Source organism: Nycticebus coucang, chromosome 14, assembly GCF_027406575.1.
Source record: "Nycticebus coucang isolate mNycCou1 chromosome 14, mNycCou1.pri, whole genome shotgun sequence".
Taxonomy (NCBI): domain Eukaryota; kingdom Metazoa; phylum Chordata; class Mammalia; order Primates; family Lorisidae; genus Nycticebus; species Nycticebus coucang.
The window spans coordinates 6,745,953-6,763,611 of NC_069793.1; the positions used below are offsets into that span (position 1 = coordinate 6,745,953).

General features: G+C 53.0%; 1 protein-coding gene across 2 annotated transcripts in view; it reads right to left on the minus strand.

Moving 5' to 3' along the window:
* SHANK2 (SH3 and multiple ankyrin repeat domains 2) overlaps positions 1-17,659 on the minus strand; it is a 577,367-nt gene that overhangs the window by 282,440 nt on the left and 277,268 nt on the right. For both annotated transcript variants that reach the window (XM_053561191.1, XM_053561192.1), the window contains one exon: positions 9,661-9,774. In XM_053561191.1, the coding sequence (XP_053417166.1) occupies positions 9,661-9,774 (114 nt within the window). The remainder of the gene's footprint in view (positions 1-9,660; positions 9,775-17,659) is intronic.

The following is a 17,659-nucleotide window of genomic DNA, read 5'->3' on the forward strand; positions in this document are numbered from 1 at the left end:
CCACCAGCACCACTACCACTAACAACAGCATCGTTGTCACCGTCACTACCGTGAACTGCATCACTGCAGCCACCACCACCCCCAGAATCACCAACCACTACTACCATCAATACAACTGTCACCAGCATTGTCATCACTGCCACCAGCTTCGCTACCACCATCCCCCGCATCACTAACCACCATTACTGCCATGAACAGTATGATCATGGCTACCACCACCAACAGGACCTTGTCTATCACTGCCACCCCTGTCCCCCAACTCCAAGACCACAAATCTCACTATTCCCGGGGATGGCTGATGCCTGAACACACTCCAGCCTGGTGGATAAGAGGAAACAGGTTGTCAGCCCAGACGTATTTATGTTGGGGTCCTGGCTTGGCCACCTATGAAATGTGCTTTTCTGAGCAAGTCACTCACCATCTCTGACCCTCATCTCTGAAATGGGGGACCATCACCCATCCCCACTTCCCAAGTTCATGAGTTATCTAAAAACCAAACCTAGAGGGTAGGGGATTCTGCTACAGGGACAAGGTTTGCCCTGAAAAGGGTAGAACAATAACGTCACAGCCCTGCAGCCTGGGGCATGTGGCTGAGCCAGCAGATACTCCACATGGCTCTCCAGGAAGGGTGGACAATCTTAGGGCTGGACCTAGTGTTAAAGAGCAAGTAGTGGTCACCAAGGGGACAGGTACCCAGCCCAGGGCATGGCTAAGTGTCCCTCCTCCCTATCCACTTCTCATCGGATGTCACAGACGAGGAGCCCCTTTACACTAGTAGTGCCTGCTGATCTGTGGTTTTACTTTCCATGGTTTCAGTTACCTGTGGTCAACTGTAGTCTGAAAATATTAAATGAACTATTACACAATAAACAGTTCCTAAGTGTTCAACTATGTCCTGAGTGGTGTGCTACTTCGCACCCTCCTGCTCCACTCCCTCCCTCTGGGAACATGCTTCCTGCCTCTGTCCGGTGTCATCCTGCTGACTGTACCGCCTGTCCATAGTAGGTGGCTCAGTTATCACACTGAAAAAAACACATGCAGTGAAGGTTCAATACTACCTGCTGTTTCAGGCACCTGGCGGGGGGCTTGGAACATATTCCCCGAGGATAGCAGGGGACTAAGGAAGTCACAAAACATTCAGCAAAACCATCAGATCATGGTCACTGTCCCGCTCAGCCTTGATTACCAGGCTGCAATTGGAGATAGTTTTTCAATTCCAAGTGACTGCTGCAGCCCCAAAAGGCCACATGGGGGCGTCCTACAGGAGACAGGATGTGGGGGGGTGGCTTCAGCTCTGCAGGTAGCAATGTGTGGCACTCACAGCCAACCCTTGGGAGGGACAAGCCCGTCAGACCTCCACCTGATCTGGAGAGCTCCAAGCCTGTAACACCCATTAGCCCTCGGGCAGGGTGCCCAGGGCAGGCAGGAGACATTTTCTCACAGTAAATGGGGATGCCAGGTTATGCGACAGTCCTGGCGAGTAGCCACCACTCTGGTAAATTAGAAAGTGCCTGGAAAGGGGAGTCTCCTGCAGGGATTCTGGATGAGAAGAGGAAACTCAAGAATCCTGGCAGCGTGGCTCATGCCCTGCCCTGGACACACACCAAACACATGCTCCCTCGCTGACAGATGGGACCAGGGTGGCACCTCTCTTAAAGGGCACTTGGGAGGCTTAGGTGAGGCAATCTCTCTTCACTCTCCTTTGAGCTCCAAGGAAAAGTAGACCACGTGTTCCTTCATTATTCTTCTTCCTGACCTAGATCTGTCTTTAGGAATAGCTTCTAGAAAATTGTAGAGAACACAGGGAGGAATTCATACACACAGACTTATCTCATCTTCCTGGGTGAGCAGTCAAGGATGGACAGCTAATCCTGCCCTACACCCACTCAGTCACTCTGTGCCAGAGAAATCCAGCCCAAAGTTCTGGAAGCCCACTGCACAGGGACCCCAATGCCCCCCGGCTGGGTCACTTCCTTGGTGGTTGCTGCTGTTGACCAAGGATCTTGACTCCTGGCAGGCTCATCACAGTCGGGCGTCATGAACACACTTGGGTCTGAGCTGCTGCCTGGCCCCGAGGCCATCACTGCTCCCTCAGCAGCTGCCAAAGGGCCACATCTACTGTCTCGGGGAAATTTTATCTTTGTTTCTTAGTCAAGATCCATTATTAGGGAATCCCTGATATCAGTTCAGTTTGTGGAATTCTAAGGAGAGAAGATTAAAGCATCATCCTGAATTTTCTGATGAGCAGACCAGAGCCTCAGGAGACGGAGGAAGGTACCCGCAGTGGCCAGCAGGGCAGAGCAGGGCCTTGCCCCTCCGACATGGCAGGTGTGGTTCTGGCCCTGTCGGGGTTGCTTTTCTGGACCGGCCCACTCGTCTAGGTTTGTCTGGAAGGGATTCTGCAGATGTGGTTGACCCTGGCAATCTGCTGACTTTAAGTAAATATTTCCCACAGTACTGGATGTGGGCCCCCTTCAATCAGCTAAAAGGCCTCAAGAACAAAACAGATGTTTCTCTGAGGAAAAGGAATTTTGCCCTAAGACTGCCTCAGAAACACCTGCCTGAGAATTCCAGCCTGCTGTCCTGGCCTGCAGAGGCATACATGCCCTCACAATCGAGTTGTGCCAGGTCCTTGAAAAGAATGTCTTGTACATCATATCCGTACCTTACTTCTTCTGCTCCTACGGACTGTCTGGAGAAGCCTGGCTGATGCGGTCACGGCCTGGCTGATGCGGTCACAGGCCTGGCTCCTGGCCCGGGACTGCACGACCCAGCACCTGCAGCACCCAGGCTGCCCACAAGAGGGCAGGATTTCTCCAGACCTTCCCCCAGTTTCTGCCAGCAGAAGGCAGGGGGTCCAAAGACCCTGGAGGATGATGCCACTCAATGGAAGGGCCTGGACCCCTCAGTCACATCATGGACAAAAGTAGCCTGCCTGCTGATTAGGAGAAAGCACACCAGGTGGTCACGCGGCAAGGAAAACATACACTTTGGGCAGCGCCTGTGGCTCAGTCAGTAAGGCGCCGGCCCCATATACCGAGGGTGGCAGGTTCAAACCCGGCCCCGGTCGAACTGCAACAAAAAAATAGCCAGGCGTTGTGGCGGGCGCCTGTAGTCCCAGCTACTCGGGAGGCTGAGGCAAGAGAATCGCTTAAGCCCAGGAGTTGGAGGTTGCTGTGAGCTGTGTGATGCCACGGCACTCTACCGAGGGCCATAAAGTGAAACTCTGTCTCTACAAAAAAAAAAAAAAAAAAAAAAAGAAAAACATACACTACCTTAAGCTACCAAAGTTGTGGGCTTATTTGTTATAGCAGCTGACATAGTGCTACCTAATGCCCAGGGGTGGAAAGTTTGGGAGTCTAGACAAAAGCTGCCCCATCTTGTCTCCTGATCAAAGGCACCATGACCTGTTCTCCTTTCCACAAATACAATGAACAATCCGACAGGCACCCACCCGGTCCTGGAGAGGGACCAGGCAGGAGACGGAAGGACAAGGTGCTGTCCCTGCCCTCGAGGAGCCTGCACTCAGACAGGATGGAGTCAGGGGGCCGTGCACATAATTCCCCAGCATTTCCCCAGAGTGCACCCTCCCAGGTGACACTCCTGCTGTGCACAACAGCCCAGCCAATACAGCACTTTGCTGCCAAGACCCTGGACTGGTGCATGCAGAGAGGCAAGATTGTGGGAATCAGGGCACACTCCTGCCTCTTGCTCGCAGAAAAAATAAGAGCTACAATCACAACCTCCCCCTGCTCAACACTCTCCATGAGTCCTGTAGAGCGTGCTCATTCCAGATGAGGACCCCTGCTGTCTGCGGCATGGGGGAAGTCGGCCGGGGGCAGCTGGACTGAGACGCTGGCATCTGCTTCTGTGTCCCTGCGGCTGCTGGACGACCCGTGTGAAGACTGATCTGTGATGGTCAGACTCCAGCCTCACCATGCTGGTCACTCCAGCAGGAGGCTGCCCAGATGCAGGTGTCGGTCAAAGCATAGGGTGTCAGGAGTCACAAAGAATGGGTGACAGTCTCAGTCCAGTAACTCCCTACTTGTGTGCTCCTGAAGGCTGAGGGGGGATGTCTTTATGTCAAAGGGGCTGATAATTCCTGCTCTGTCCTCCTGTACATGGTCGGATGTGACAGTACGTAGGAATGGCCCCTGGAAACCATGCAACTCCATACATGTACACAGTTCAAAGAAATTAAAACTAAGGTTCAGGTCAGTAAGCCCACTATATGTGAAAGGCATAACTATCAAACAATTCGTGGAACTGAACCAAACTTGTATCACTTTCTTCTTAAGCCGATTGCCCAGGTTGGAGTGCCGTGGCATCATCATAGCTCACTGCAGCCTTAAACATCTGGGCTCAAGTGATCCTCCTGCCTTAGCCTCCTGAGCAGCTGGGACTACAGGCGCATCACAATAACAAGCCATTTAAAACATTATTTTTTTTTTTCAGAGACCAGGTTTTGCTGTGCTCCCCAGGTTGGTCTCTAAGTTCTGGCCTCAAGCACTCCTTCAGCCCTTTGTCCAAAGTGCGACAATTATAGATGTGATCGTGCCAAGCCTGAGCTTATATCATTGAGCCAACTAATCAACCAGGACCACCTATAATTTTGCTGCTAGTTATCCCCAGCCTCTGATAAATGTCCCTAGGATAAGGACTCTGTAAGTCCTGATCACGAGCTTAAGCTGCGCTGAGCAGCCACTTCGTCACTGGGTTGTTCATTCCTGGAATCACTGGTCTGTTTCACTTAATGGTCATGAATGAGATTTTCAAACTAAATACTTTACAATAAAAGCTGTGGTGCTACACAACAGAAAAGACTTCTGCAGGCTCAGACAAGGCTGAAGGTGTAGAAAAGAGCTTGTTAGACAAAAAAATTTTAAAAATATTGTGTGCCATCTTCCAGATTCTGTGTGTATTCAAGGTCTGCTAATTTTCAACATCAAAGCAAAAATAAAAAAGCACTAATGCGGAAGGAAAAATGAATAAAGTAGATTTCATTTAAGATCTAAAAATCATTCAAGACATACAGTGGATCTTTGAGTGACATGGGTTTGATCTTTGTGGATCCACTTATATGTGGATGTTTTCCAACCAAATGCAGATTGAAAAGACAGTAACTGCAGGATATGAAACCTGCGTGCTCAGAGGGTAATCTTCTGTATGCACAAGTTTCACAGGGCTGTCTCTCGGACTTGAGTATGTTTGGATTTGGGTATGGCAAGGCAGGTGGAGGGGCAGTCCTAGAACCAATCCCATGTGTATATAGAAGGGCAACTGTAGTCAGAAAGTGAAAAGGCAATGCGTACGTGGGAAAAAGATTCCCAACATATATCTGACAAGGTACTGATACACAAAGTATATAAAAAACTTCTATAAGTCAATAAGGAATAAGACTGAGCAGATCACGGTAGCTCATGCCTGTAATCCTAGGAGGCTAAGGCAGGTGGATTGCTTGAGCTCAGGAGTTCGAGACCAGCCTGAGCAAGAATGAGACCCCATCTCTAAAAAAACAAACAAACAAAAAAAAAAAACAGCTGGGTGTTGTGGCAGGGGCCTGTCATCCCAGCTACCTGAGAAGCTGCGGCAAGAGGATCACTTGATCCCAAGAGTTTGAGGTTGCTGTGAGCTGTGACAATACAGCACTCTACCCAGGGTGACAGAGTGAGATTCTATCTCAAAAAAATAAATTAAATAAAAAAATTTTTTAAAGTAATAAAATTAAAAAAATTGAAACAGACAAGACTGAAAGAAGCTATCCATATAACAAATACGCATACTAAAAGTGTCAATAACAACAATCATCAGAAAAATACAAGTTATAACCACAATCAGATGCCACTTCCAACACATCGGGATGGTTGAAATTAAAGAGACCGATGTTACCAAATGTTGATGAGAAAATGGAGCAACTGGAATTCTCATATGCTGCTTGTTGGAGTATGAAATAGGCCAGCACTCTGGAGACCAACACACTCTTATCATATGACCCAGTAGCTTTCCACTTAGAGAAAAGAAAATGTATGTCCACAGAAAGACCTGCTCATATCAGCCAGAACTGAGAAGCAATCCATGTGTCCATCATCAGGAGAATGAGCAAAGGGTGGTGTAAATGTACAATACCATAGAAAGAATTCTCAGCAATAAAAATTCACAAGCTACTGATGCCCACAATAATGTAGCTAACAGTACAGGTGTTAGGGTGGTATAAGAAGTCAAGGTCAAGACAACAAGCCGCAGGGTCCTATGTACATGAACTCCAACAATAAGCAAAAACTAATCTCTGGTGACAGAAATCAGAACAAGGCTTGCCTCTGGTGGGGCTGGAGGGATGGCTGGAATGCAGCCTGTGGGGGGAAAAATGTTTTATATAACTTATTTGCAGTTGGAGACCCAGGTGTATACATTTGTCAAAATGCATCATTCTTGTAATCCATGCATTTTACTGTACATGAATCATAGATTTATAAAGGAGATGGTGTTAAGTCAGTATCTTAGAAAGCACAAGGGCAAACAGAACCACTCTGGCACCTTCCCCACCCTGCCCCATCTCCTCAGTGCTGGCTCCACCCCCGGTCACAGGGAAGCCTTCCTCCTCTGGCTCACAGCCTCTGCATCATAGAAGAGTTATTATATTCACTTTTTACCCTCTGTGTTAAAGAGAAGGATGGGTCGCCCCACAGTGCCCACATCCTATTCCCCTGAACCTGTGAATATGTCACCTTGACAGCAAAAGGAAATTAAGATTGCAGATGGAATCAAGTTGCTAATCAGCTGACTTGTTCCAGATTAGCTAGGTGGGCCCATGTAATGCACAAGTCCTTAACAGCAGAGGGAGTTGTCAGTTAGAGAGACACTGGAAAGAAAACCCCCCCACACAAAGCAAACGGAAGAAGGGGCCACAAGCCAAGGACTGGAACAGGCCACAGACGGTGAGAAACAGAGAAATGGATTCTCCAGGATTACAGAAAGGAACACAGCCTTGCCATCATCTGACTTTAGCCACAGTGACAGCCATGGCCACGCCTGCATCTACCCAGACAGAGAAAGCTGCTGTATCCAGGGTACCATCGTACAGAGTGGAGGTGAGCAACCACTTCCTCCCACAGCAAACACAAGCCATTCCCCCCTGGAAGCTCTTTCCATGGCATGTGCACCAGCCCGACAGGCACCACCCTGTCCACCTGCCCCATATGGGGACATAGCCAAGGGGGTCAGGGAGAGCCACCTGCTCCTATCTGGTGGCCTTGGAGCAATGCTGGCAGGTGGGCAGGAGGAGCCCATGGCAGAGAGGAGGCGGCTCCGAGCAGCCCGGCCTCTTCCTGCCTGCTCTCTGGAGGATGGAGAAATACAGGAAGACCCAAAGGCTGCTGGGCCCAGGTATGGCGTGGCCCACAGTGCCTGGCACTGGCACACCTGGGCCCTTCCCATGAAAGGGTGGACGGGGTGGTGACTCAGCAGCTCTGAAAACAGTGCTGGTGGGGGAAGTGCAGGCCCAGCTCAGGAGGAGGGGGGCTGGTTCTTCCTCTAGGCCAAAAGGGCCACAGGACACGGACCAGGAAAGCATCCAGCGAGGGGGAGCTGAGCCCCCATGCTGTGGCCTTCACAGGTCAGCCAGGTGGGCGGGCTGCCTGCAGGACAGGGTGGGTGGGTGCTGGCAGGGCCAGGAGGTCCTGCCTGTCCTGAGGGCTCAGTGTCCTCAACCCACCACATCCAGAGAAGCATGCTCCCACTCCCTCCTGCCACAGACCCAGCCCGCTGCCTTCTGGCAGAGCACATTCCCAGCGTCCTGTCTAGGTCAAGTGTGGGGTGTGCCCTACACACCCTACAGTTCCCAGCAACCTGTCAAGGGTAAGTGTGGGGTGTGCCCTACCACCACACCTGACGGTTCCCAGCATCCTGTCTAAGGTAAGTGTGGGTGTGCCCTACCACCACACCCGACGGTTCCCAGCGTCCTGTCTAGGGTAAGTGTGGGTGTGCCCTACCACCACACCCCACGGTTCCCAGCATCCTGTCTAGGGTAAGTGTGGGTGTGCCCTACCACCACACCCGACAGTTCCCAGCGTCCTGTCTAGGGTAAGTGTGGGTGTGCCCTACCACCACACCCCATGGTTCCCAGCGTCCTGTCTAGGGTAAGTGTGGGTGTGCCCTACCACCACACCCGACGGTTCCCAGCGTCCTGTCTAGGGTAAGTGTGGGTGTGCCCTACCACCACACCCCATGGTTCCCAGCGTCCTGTCTAGGGTAAGTGTGGGTGTGCCCTACCACCACACCCGACGGTTCCCAGCGTCCTGTCTAGGGTAAGTGTGGGTGTGCCCTACCACCACACCCCACGGTTCCCAGCGTCCTGTCTAGGGTAAGTGTGGGGTGTGCCCTACCACCACACCCGACGGTTCCCAGCGTCCTGTCTAGGGTAAGTGTGGGTGTGCCTACCACCACACCCCATGGTTCCCAGCGTCCTGTCTAGGGTAAGTGTGGGGTGTGCCCTACCACCACACCTGACGGTTCCCAGCGTCCTGTCTAGGGTAAGTGTGGGTGTGCCCTACCACCACACCCCACGGTTCCCAGCGTCCTGTCTAGGGTAAGTGTGGGTGTGCCCTACCACCACACCCGACAGTACTGTCTGAAGCCTGAGCCTGAGTAGTATTCAACAGCTGCATGAACTGACACTCCCTGAAGTCGAGAGCCCAGAAAGAAAACCTGTCATGGCCTCTGGATAAAGACCTCGAAGCCAGCAAGACCCAGGGAGACGCGAGGGGCGGGGGGACGCAGTGGGCAGGGAGACACGCCTGGCTTTGCAGAGCACATACAGTTCCAATCAGGGCCAGGGGCTCCCTGATGAGCCCATAGACTGAGAACCTCAAAAACAGGGCAAAAGACACTTCAGAGCAGAGCTCAGAGGACACGCGGCAAGGTCAGCAAGTGCAGAGTGTGCACAGCTGCTCCTGACACGTGTCTGCAAGCCTGGGATTCTACAAAAAGCCCGACACCGTTCACACGTGGATGGGTTTCTTCTCATAAGACACAGTTTCAATTTTCCCCGACTTTCACATATATATATATATTTTTCTCAGTACCGTTTTATATAAGTGGTCTCCTCTTAACATTTTAATCAATGCAATCTTTCGGCAATCAATTCAAAAGTGATTTTCAGCAAGCGCTATATCTGGAAGTTCTCAGAGAGAAGCTGAGATGACTTCCCACCGCAAACGCAGAGCTCTTTTGAGCAGTTTTTACGGAGGCGTTCAAGGGGTGGCTTTTGGGGAGGCATGGGAGATTCTTGCTTGAAAATGGGAAGCCGCCTGTTTCATGACACTGGTACAAGAGATCGAAAAAGAAATTAACCCAACCCCCAAAGTCTTTCCCTGACGGCTGAAGCACGTGGTCCGAGTTTTCTGGGACGTGCGCTAAGCAGCCTCGTCACTAAAAGCTTCCACACCATCTTGTACTGCATTTCTGGCTTGGACGGGGCCCAGAGGAATGGAATCAACCAACCTGTTTCCAAAGACTCAGAGCCGCTCTGGACTGTGGAGCAGCCTTCCTCCACGACACGGCGGCTGCGTCCTGCCACACACTAGTGTAACGGACAGTGCCAGTCACAGGCCTAGGAGGAGCCAGAGAACCAAGGGTGGGCTGGCGATGCGGCGCCCGCCTTACCTGCCTGGGTGTCCTGTGGTTTGCACTGGACTTCCTCCACGCACTCGGCCGGGAACCATCCGATGTGGCCGCGGGCGCTGCCTTCCCAGAAGCCCCCTTCACCGATGCTCAGAACTAGAGGCAACAGAGGAGAAAGGCCTTAGTGGGGCCAACGGGAGGGAGGGTGGGGCAGAGGCAGGAGGGTGCCAGTGCCCCCTCAGCCAAGCCTGCACAGGGGTGGCTCTGGTCCATCTGCCCACTGACCGTGCCTCCTTCATTGCAGGTCAGGGCCGCGGGTAACTTTACAGGCTCTGTCCCTCACAGAGCACAGAGCCAAGAGGCATAGCCTCTCCAGCTCCCGGGCGTCCTTCATTTTTACGCATCTCACACCACAGGCCAGAAGAGTTCACATGCAGCGCTACCCTGTGGCATCTCCCAGTGTCCTACATGAGACAGGCCTGTGGTCACTGGATGTCCTCACCACCAGCGATCTCAGATAGAAAGGCAGGGGCCACCTCTAAGGGGACAGGAAAAAACAAGGACATGCCTGTCCTACAGCTGGAGGCCAAAGGGCTGGAGAGAAAATCTAACCGTCCAGCTCTGTCTGGACCTTTTAACCCAGCCTGAAGCAAGAGATCAAGGCGGAAAAGCAGCCCAAGGACCATCTGATGACCACATGATATTAGGAAGGACTGAACGGAAAGACTTGCTGGGAGTCTCAGCCTGCCTTGCCCACTGGCATGCTGACTTAATTATGTGGCTTCCCCATAAACTGGGGATTCCTTCCTGAATTATGGTTGAAAGAAACCCATCTGCTTAGAGGGCGGGCATGGTGGTCCCATAGTGGCCTTGTCCTGGGGACTGCTATGTACAGCAAGGCTGCCCCAACCTGCTGGGGGTGGGGGGTGGATGGTGGTGGACAGTGCTGGGTCCAGGCTGAACCATTCCCTCCCTGGCTTGGTGCCAGGTGCACAGGAGGTCCTCAGCATGGGCTGGAAGAACAAAGCATATCTGTTCTTACACTGGAAACACAAAACCAAAGATACCAGTGGTGGGGTAACGTCACAAGGATGCCTAGTCCCCCTTAGCCCCACTGTGATCAACACTTTGGCTGTAAGGGCAAAGCGTGGGGTGGGGTGGGGTGGGGCAGGGCAAAGGGAATCTTTGTATCTTGAGACTATGGTGCTGGGCTGGGGATGTCTCCCTAAGCCCTTGGCCCCTCTGAACATGGCTATGTGATGGACAAATCAATATAATCTCTCCACACCTTCAAGTTCTCCTACATCATTCAGCATCGAAGGCACCAGGACTGTTGAAAGAGACTTCACAGAACCAGAAATGTTTTCCTCCAGCCTTCATTTTAACCTCAGAGGCCAGATAAAGAACCACGCAGCCCATGATTTTTGAAAGTTAATGGAACTGAAAATCCAGGCTTTATAAATTACTGCCTAATAATCCAAAGAAATGACCTGAGTGAAATAGACAAGCAGCACCCAGGTGAGCAGCACCATCATAACCACTGGAAGCAACTGCCTCCAAAAGTCAAGGCTGTGCCAAGACGCCACTTGGCTGGTCAGCCAGATGTCCCCTGGGTCCAGGCAGAGTCCTGGGTCTGAGCCGGTCATCTCAGAGCACTGCCCTGGGCCACAAAGGGAGGTGAGGGGTCTGCTCTGGGGCTGTGTGAGCCGAGGCCCATGTAGAGACCCATCCTCCTATCCTCATGTTCAGGCTGGTGATTCCTCTGTCTCACCAGGCCCAGGGCAGAAGGGATCGGCAGGGGAGAAGGGACAAGCTCTTAATCACTCTGTGCGTCAGTTTCCTCATTTGCCAGAGCTGGAAAATACTGCTTAGCTCACAGCATTCCTCCATGAGAAATGGGAGCAATGGCCAGCGTGGGATAGGGACTCAATCCACAGCCTGCTCGCTTCTTTCCAAACCCCTGCCAGGGAGGACGACGCTGCCTAGTCATGTTTAATCACTATCAAGTGTACACTTCCGGATGCGTTATTGTTATTATGAGACCAACAGTGGACAGGAGAGGCTGTTTACAGCCAGCGTGAGGCAGCAGAGAGGCTCATGTAGCAAAGCAGAAGGGGACGTACGGGAAGGCATCACGGGCCTGGGGAGCCCCCCACTCCAGGCTGGTTTAGGGACACAGGGGAAGAGAAATAGGACCTGTGTTGAGACCGGATGCAGGGCTGGAGGTGGGGCGAGGACAGGGTCCCCTCTTGGGCTTTTGGACCTATAAATGGCAGCTGGCTGTCCTTTTAAAGAGGGGCAAGGAGGACATGGAGCAGGGCTCCAGGCCCCACTCTGAGCACCCGGCGCTTCCAGTGAGCAGTTGCATTTTCCAGGCTCCTCTGCTCCTAAGCAGCCACTTCTGGGTCCTGCACACTCATGTGCTGGGCTGGGGCATGGATCTGAGTTTGCACACTCAGGTTTTTGCCTACCGAGTTCTCAAGGGCAGGCTTTAAGTGCTTCCCCGACGGGAACACCTGTGTCCAGGTAGGAAGGGGCATTCCTTCCTTGCACTATGAAGAGAGCATTATTTTTGACTCCCAGCCCTGTGCAAGGCCACATGGGGACAAGAGGGTATCCTGTCCATGGAGCAGAACAAGGAAGAGCCCTGGGCTGGGATGCTGAGGGACTAGGGGGGTCCCACTTTCTGTGTGGCCTCACCTTCAACTTGGGGATCACAGGAGAGCCAGACCAGGTGGATTCTGGAGCCCCACCTTCCCCACTGCTTCAGAGAGACCAGAGAGGGCCCCTTCCCTGCAGCCTCAGACTTGAGGGGAGCCAGGATCACAGCAGGACTAGCTGTACCAGAGGGGTGGGGAGAACTGTCCCAGCCACACGTGGGGGCAGAAGGCAGGATGTGGAAACAAGGGGGCGATGGTGGAAGTGGGTCTGGAGAGAGTCAGGGGAGCTCTGGAGGATGAGGCCATGCAGCGAAGGGCTGGATGGAGAATGGGGGGAAGCACCATACCCACAGCGTCACCACTGGGGGAGGGGCCCCAGATAACCTTACAGCACATCTAGGGGCCCCAGATAACCTGCAAGCAGTGTGGACCACCTCTTCAGTTGTATCCATTCCAACACAAAGGATGTCACTCTCTGCCACAGACTAATGAGCTCTCTTACAAACACTTACAGTTAGTCGAAAACAACACTTGCTCCCTGTACTGGATAAGCCAGAGCAGGGGCCACCGCCCGCACCCTGCTGTGCCCTGCCTCCTCCCCCCACAGGACTCAAAGTTGGCCCGCATGTGTCCACTCCATCCCACCCCACCCTGGTTGGGCACGGAAACCAGCCAGGCCACGGGAGGAGCTGGGAGAAGCCAAGACGTCCCCCCAACTTCCTCTGCTCTGCACCAAACGTCCTTATTTGGAACGTACCCCCAGGCCGTCTTCAACTTCCAGCCACGGAGGACTTTCTGCAAATCTGTGGTCTTCAGTTTAAATGTGCTCAGGACTTACTTGGGCCAGGGACCATGCTCAGCTCTGGGGTCACAAAGAAGCTGCAGGAGTGGGGGTGGACACCCAGGAGGGCAGCCTGGGGAGGTCTCCTGAATGCCTGCTCCTCTTCTGCTTCCTCCTGGGCCAAGCCAAACATGCACAGGTGGGTCCTGGCTCTGCCGGCCAAGCGCCACTCTGAGCATGCAGGTGTCCGCTGAGCACCAACTATGTGGAATCATGACACGGCAAATGCCCCCCAGACGGAGCTTGTCAATCAGCTGGGGACTGGAAGATGGACTCATCAGCCACCCCACTAGTGGCCCAGACCCACCTCGTGTGACTAGTCTACCTGCACATACCGACAGCCCACCAGGGCATTCTCTAGATGTCCTCCCCAGATTCCGTGGCCCTAGACGATGAGGCAGCCCTCCTGCCCTGCCCATCAACCCTCCTCTGACTCCCCCTTGCAACGCTCTCAACTGCAGAGGTGCCCAGCTAGGAAGCTTTCTGAGGTCCGCCTGGCGTCCTGGGCCCCTCCCATGTCCGCAGCTAGGCCAGTGAGGCTGGGCATGCTCTGGAGCTCTGTATGTCCTGTCCATGCTGTCCTCGGTGCCCTCTGCCCCCAACCCTACTCATTCTAGCACCTCTCAACACTCTGCTTCAATGGCCCCTGTTTGAAAAGCTTCTATTATACCTTTAGGCTGGGTGAGGGGCCCTCCTATGGCCCCTGGCCCCCTGGCATTTGCCGGCTGTGTCCTGTGCTTATTTTTCTTATCTATCAGCATGCCCCCCACCCCCAGCAAGCAGGGACAACAATCACTGCTTCCTCAGGCCCTGCACATGGCCTGGCACAGCAGGGGTTCACTGCACCTATGTTAAATAAATGAGCCCCCCAAATGGTCATAATCACTGTGCTGCACCAGAGCAGAGGGTGTATGGCAGGAGGGTGTGGGGAGACCCCCGGAGAAGCGATGTGCCAGGCCCATCCCGAAGGTGGGAGATATGGGGCAGCTGCCGGTCTGAGCAGAGAAGTGGATGGAGGCATGGAGGTGAGGGGACAAGGGACGAAAAGCAAAATCTCAACAGCTCAGAAAGTGCAGTCATCCATTTACACATCCACCCACCCACTCGGCACCCACCCTTCCACACACATGCACTCACACATCCACCCAACCATCCTGGCATCCATCCCACCAACTGCCCTTCCACCCATCCATTCATCCCCCATCCATCTACCCACCCGCCTGTTTCATCCATCTATCCATTGATTCACCCACACACCCACTCATTTCATTCATTCACCAATTCACTCACCCATCCATCCGTCCATCTGCCCATCACCCCTTCCTGAGCACTGTGCCATGTGCAGGGGAACAAGAATAAGACCCAGTCCTGCCTGCAAGGGCTCCACAATACGTCACAACCAGGCACACCCCAAATCACCTGGGGAGTGTGTTAAATATTCAGATTCCCAGTCCTGTCCTTGAAGACTCTGATCCTTCAGATCTAGGGGTAGCCGGACAGGAAAGCCCCATTTACAGGACTCCCACCACAGCCCAGATACAGAGACTTTGGAGAACACAGGCTTGGAGCACTCTGGGCAAACAACTCTGATGGGAGCCACTGGTCAGAACCTCGGAACTGGCTCCTGCACAAAGAGTTACTGGGGTAGAGAGAAGAATGTGCCAGGCACAGTGAGGGACAAAGAAGAGCCCTTGGGTTCAAAAGAAAGGAGGGTCACTAGGACAGACGTCCTTGATTTGGGCAGAAAATGATGGAGGAGTGCTTTCCAGATACATGGCATCCAACCGCTTACTGGGAATTAACCCCTGCCCTGGGGGACTAAGTAAAGATGCAAACAGTGAGACTTGTGTTGGAATAGAGAACAGAACCCCTGGGCCACCCAGAGCCTATCATAGCCGCCCTACCCTCCTGCTGCCGAGGTGCAAATTCAGTTTCAGCTTCGCTGCAAACCCTCCCAGGTAGCTGGGTCTGCTGCAGCCCTGTGGAGGCTCCTTTGAAGACAAGGGGACAGAATTCCTCAAGTCCGCAGGAAAAGGGTGTTCTAGATCTGCCTGTCCCCAGTGACTTCCAGGCAGGCATCAAGGATGCAGAGGCCACTAGCATACTGACAGCATAAAGGGGCTCCATGCCAACCGCGTGCAAACGGCCTGCACAGCCCACCCGCATCTCGGGAGAGCTGCTGCCCTCTGCAGGCAGCCCCATGGGGTGTGAGTTTGGAGCTGCGCTGTGTCATTTCTGTTCTCCCTGGAAACAGGCTCAGCACCCCGGATGCCCCACAGTCCTGCAGCGAGGGGTGTGCTCCAGTCAGGGTCTGGTGTTTGGGGAGGGGAATGGAGGGGATTGCAGGACCCAAGTGTGCTGCTATGCGATGGACGGAGCACCCAGGCCCAGGGAGAGCCCGAGGAGATCTGCCAGGAGTCACATGACTGTGCCTCTTCCCTCATTTTGGATTGTATATGGGAGCTCTGGGCGCTAGGGATGCTCTGGGGCCCCCAAAGCTGCTGGGAATAAGGCATGCAGTGTGTGGATTCTTGTGCACCATCTCCCCTGGGGGAGGTCTTGCCCGCCCCAGGCCCCGCCTGAGTCCTGGGTGTCCATCTCTGCCTCTGCACTCCTCTTAGCCACTTCTTCATCCACTCCTGTCACCAGTTATGGTTGCAAAGGACGCAAAGCCCCAGGAAAGCGACTGGCCAGTGGGTCACCTACAAGGCCTTACAGGCTCCTCTGAGCCCTACCTGAAGGCTTCATTCTGATCAAAAAACCCACCTGAACCCGGGGTGTTCATGGCAAGGTGGGGCCTGTGGAATAAAGGTCCAGGGCTATGGGCCAGGGGCTCAGCTGATTTCAGAGCCCAGGCTGGGCAGGGAGAACCCCACGGAGGAGGAGGAGGAGGCCCTGTGGGGGAGATCAGAGCAGATTGCTGCCTTGTGCTGAGTCTTCCCATGAGCCCTCTACTTCCCCAGCTTCCTGAGCAGCAGCCATGGCTGACTTGGGGAGCCACCTGACCAGGAACAGCAGCAGTTATTTTCAGCATAGAAACTCAGTACTAACTAGCCAATGGCTACTTAGCAGTGCTGGGGCCGTGACCCCTTCGTCCCTCAAAACAGTGTCTGCTCCTGCCCCAGTGATGGCTGACCTCCAGTTATGCCTAAAAGAGAGTGTGAGAAGCACAGGCTAGAAGACATGATCCCACTTAGGGGACAGTGCAAGAAGGTCCTTGAGCTTGGGCTCCACTGGCCCCCAAGCCCTGGCCTGGCCCTGTGGGTAGATCTCACAGAAGCTGTGTGGCCAGCAGCACTCGCACCACCTTCGCCCAGCATGGTGGTCCCCAGTGCACCCCCAGGATGTCCTCCTATAACCCCAAAACCCTCAGAAGCAAGAGGAAAATGCAACAGAGGCAGTGGTCGAAAGGCAGGCACCAATTACCAGGGAGATGGTTTCCCACGCAGCCCACTGAGCTGATGAAACTATAAAAACAGGCTCTAGTCCAGGGAAGGCTGAGCACTCAGCAGCAGTGTTCTAAATGCCTTCTAGTGAATGAGGTGCCTCGCTGGCCACCAGCCAACCACTTCTGAAACGCCAGTGACCTGGGCATCACTGGTGAGTCTGCTGCGCTGTTAGTGCCACTGAACATGATTCAATGTTCAGAGGAAAAGAGTCTACTCTGTGATTTTAATATTAAAACTCAAAAGAGTAGGTTGTGTGAATTTCTCCATTTGTAATTTCAAAACTAACAAAAATACCATGTTAAACTATATTGGGGGCAATCTGGGAATATCTGTTTGGATATGATGGACAAAGACCTTAACGGATAACACCACTGAAAACCATTCTAAAATCTAAACATAATGCAAAAAGCAGCCACTCGAAGGGGCTAGAAATTGAACAGAAGCAGCCAGACTCTGGTGGGGACACAGACTTGCCTAGCGCAGAGGGCAGGGGATCTACAGAAGAAAGTGCCTTTTCCATATTTTTTTTTTTGTTTTGACACATTTCCCAGTTGTGTATAGATAGCTTTTAACACACAGCATGGCCAGCACTGGAGGCGCACATGCAGAAAACCCTGCCGCATGAATCGCCCAAAGAAGCAGGAAGAGGAGCCAGGAAGCCATGAACTTGAAGAGTGTGAGGAAGTCCCTGCAAGGGAAAGAGCCAGAGAGGGGCTGGCAAACGGAGACTCCCCTCCTCTCCAATAGAGCCCCAAGCAACGTACACACAGAACTGGCTCAAAACAGCTCAGCTAAGCTTGCAGTATCTTAACTAGTGCAGAGATGTCACCTGAGCAAACTGTTGAAAGGAAGGTGAGTTCCTCCCCGGTGAGAAATATCAGAAGCCAGAATCTCTGCAACTTAGTGCGCTAATGTGCAGAACACAACAAAAAATTACAAGACACAGGAAGACCTAAGACGGCAGTTCTCAACCTGTGGGTAGCGACCCATTTGTAACAATGAAAATACATCGCGGCATTAGGAAGGTTGAAAACCACTGACCTAAGAAAATGAAAAACATTCTCAAGAGAATAGAATCAACCGAGCCCAAA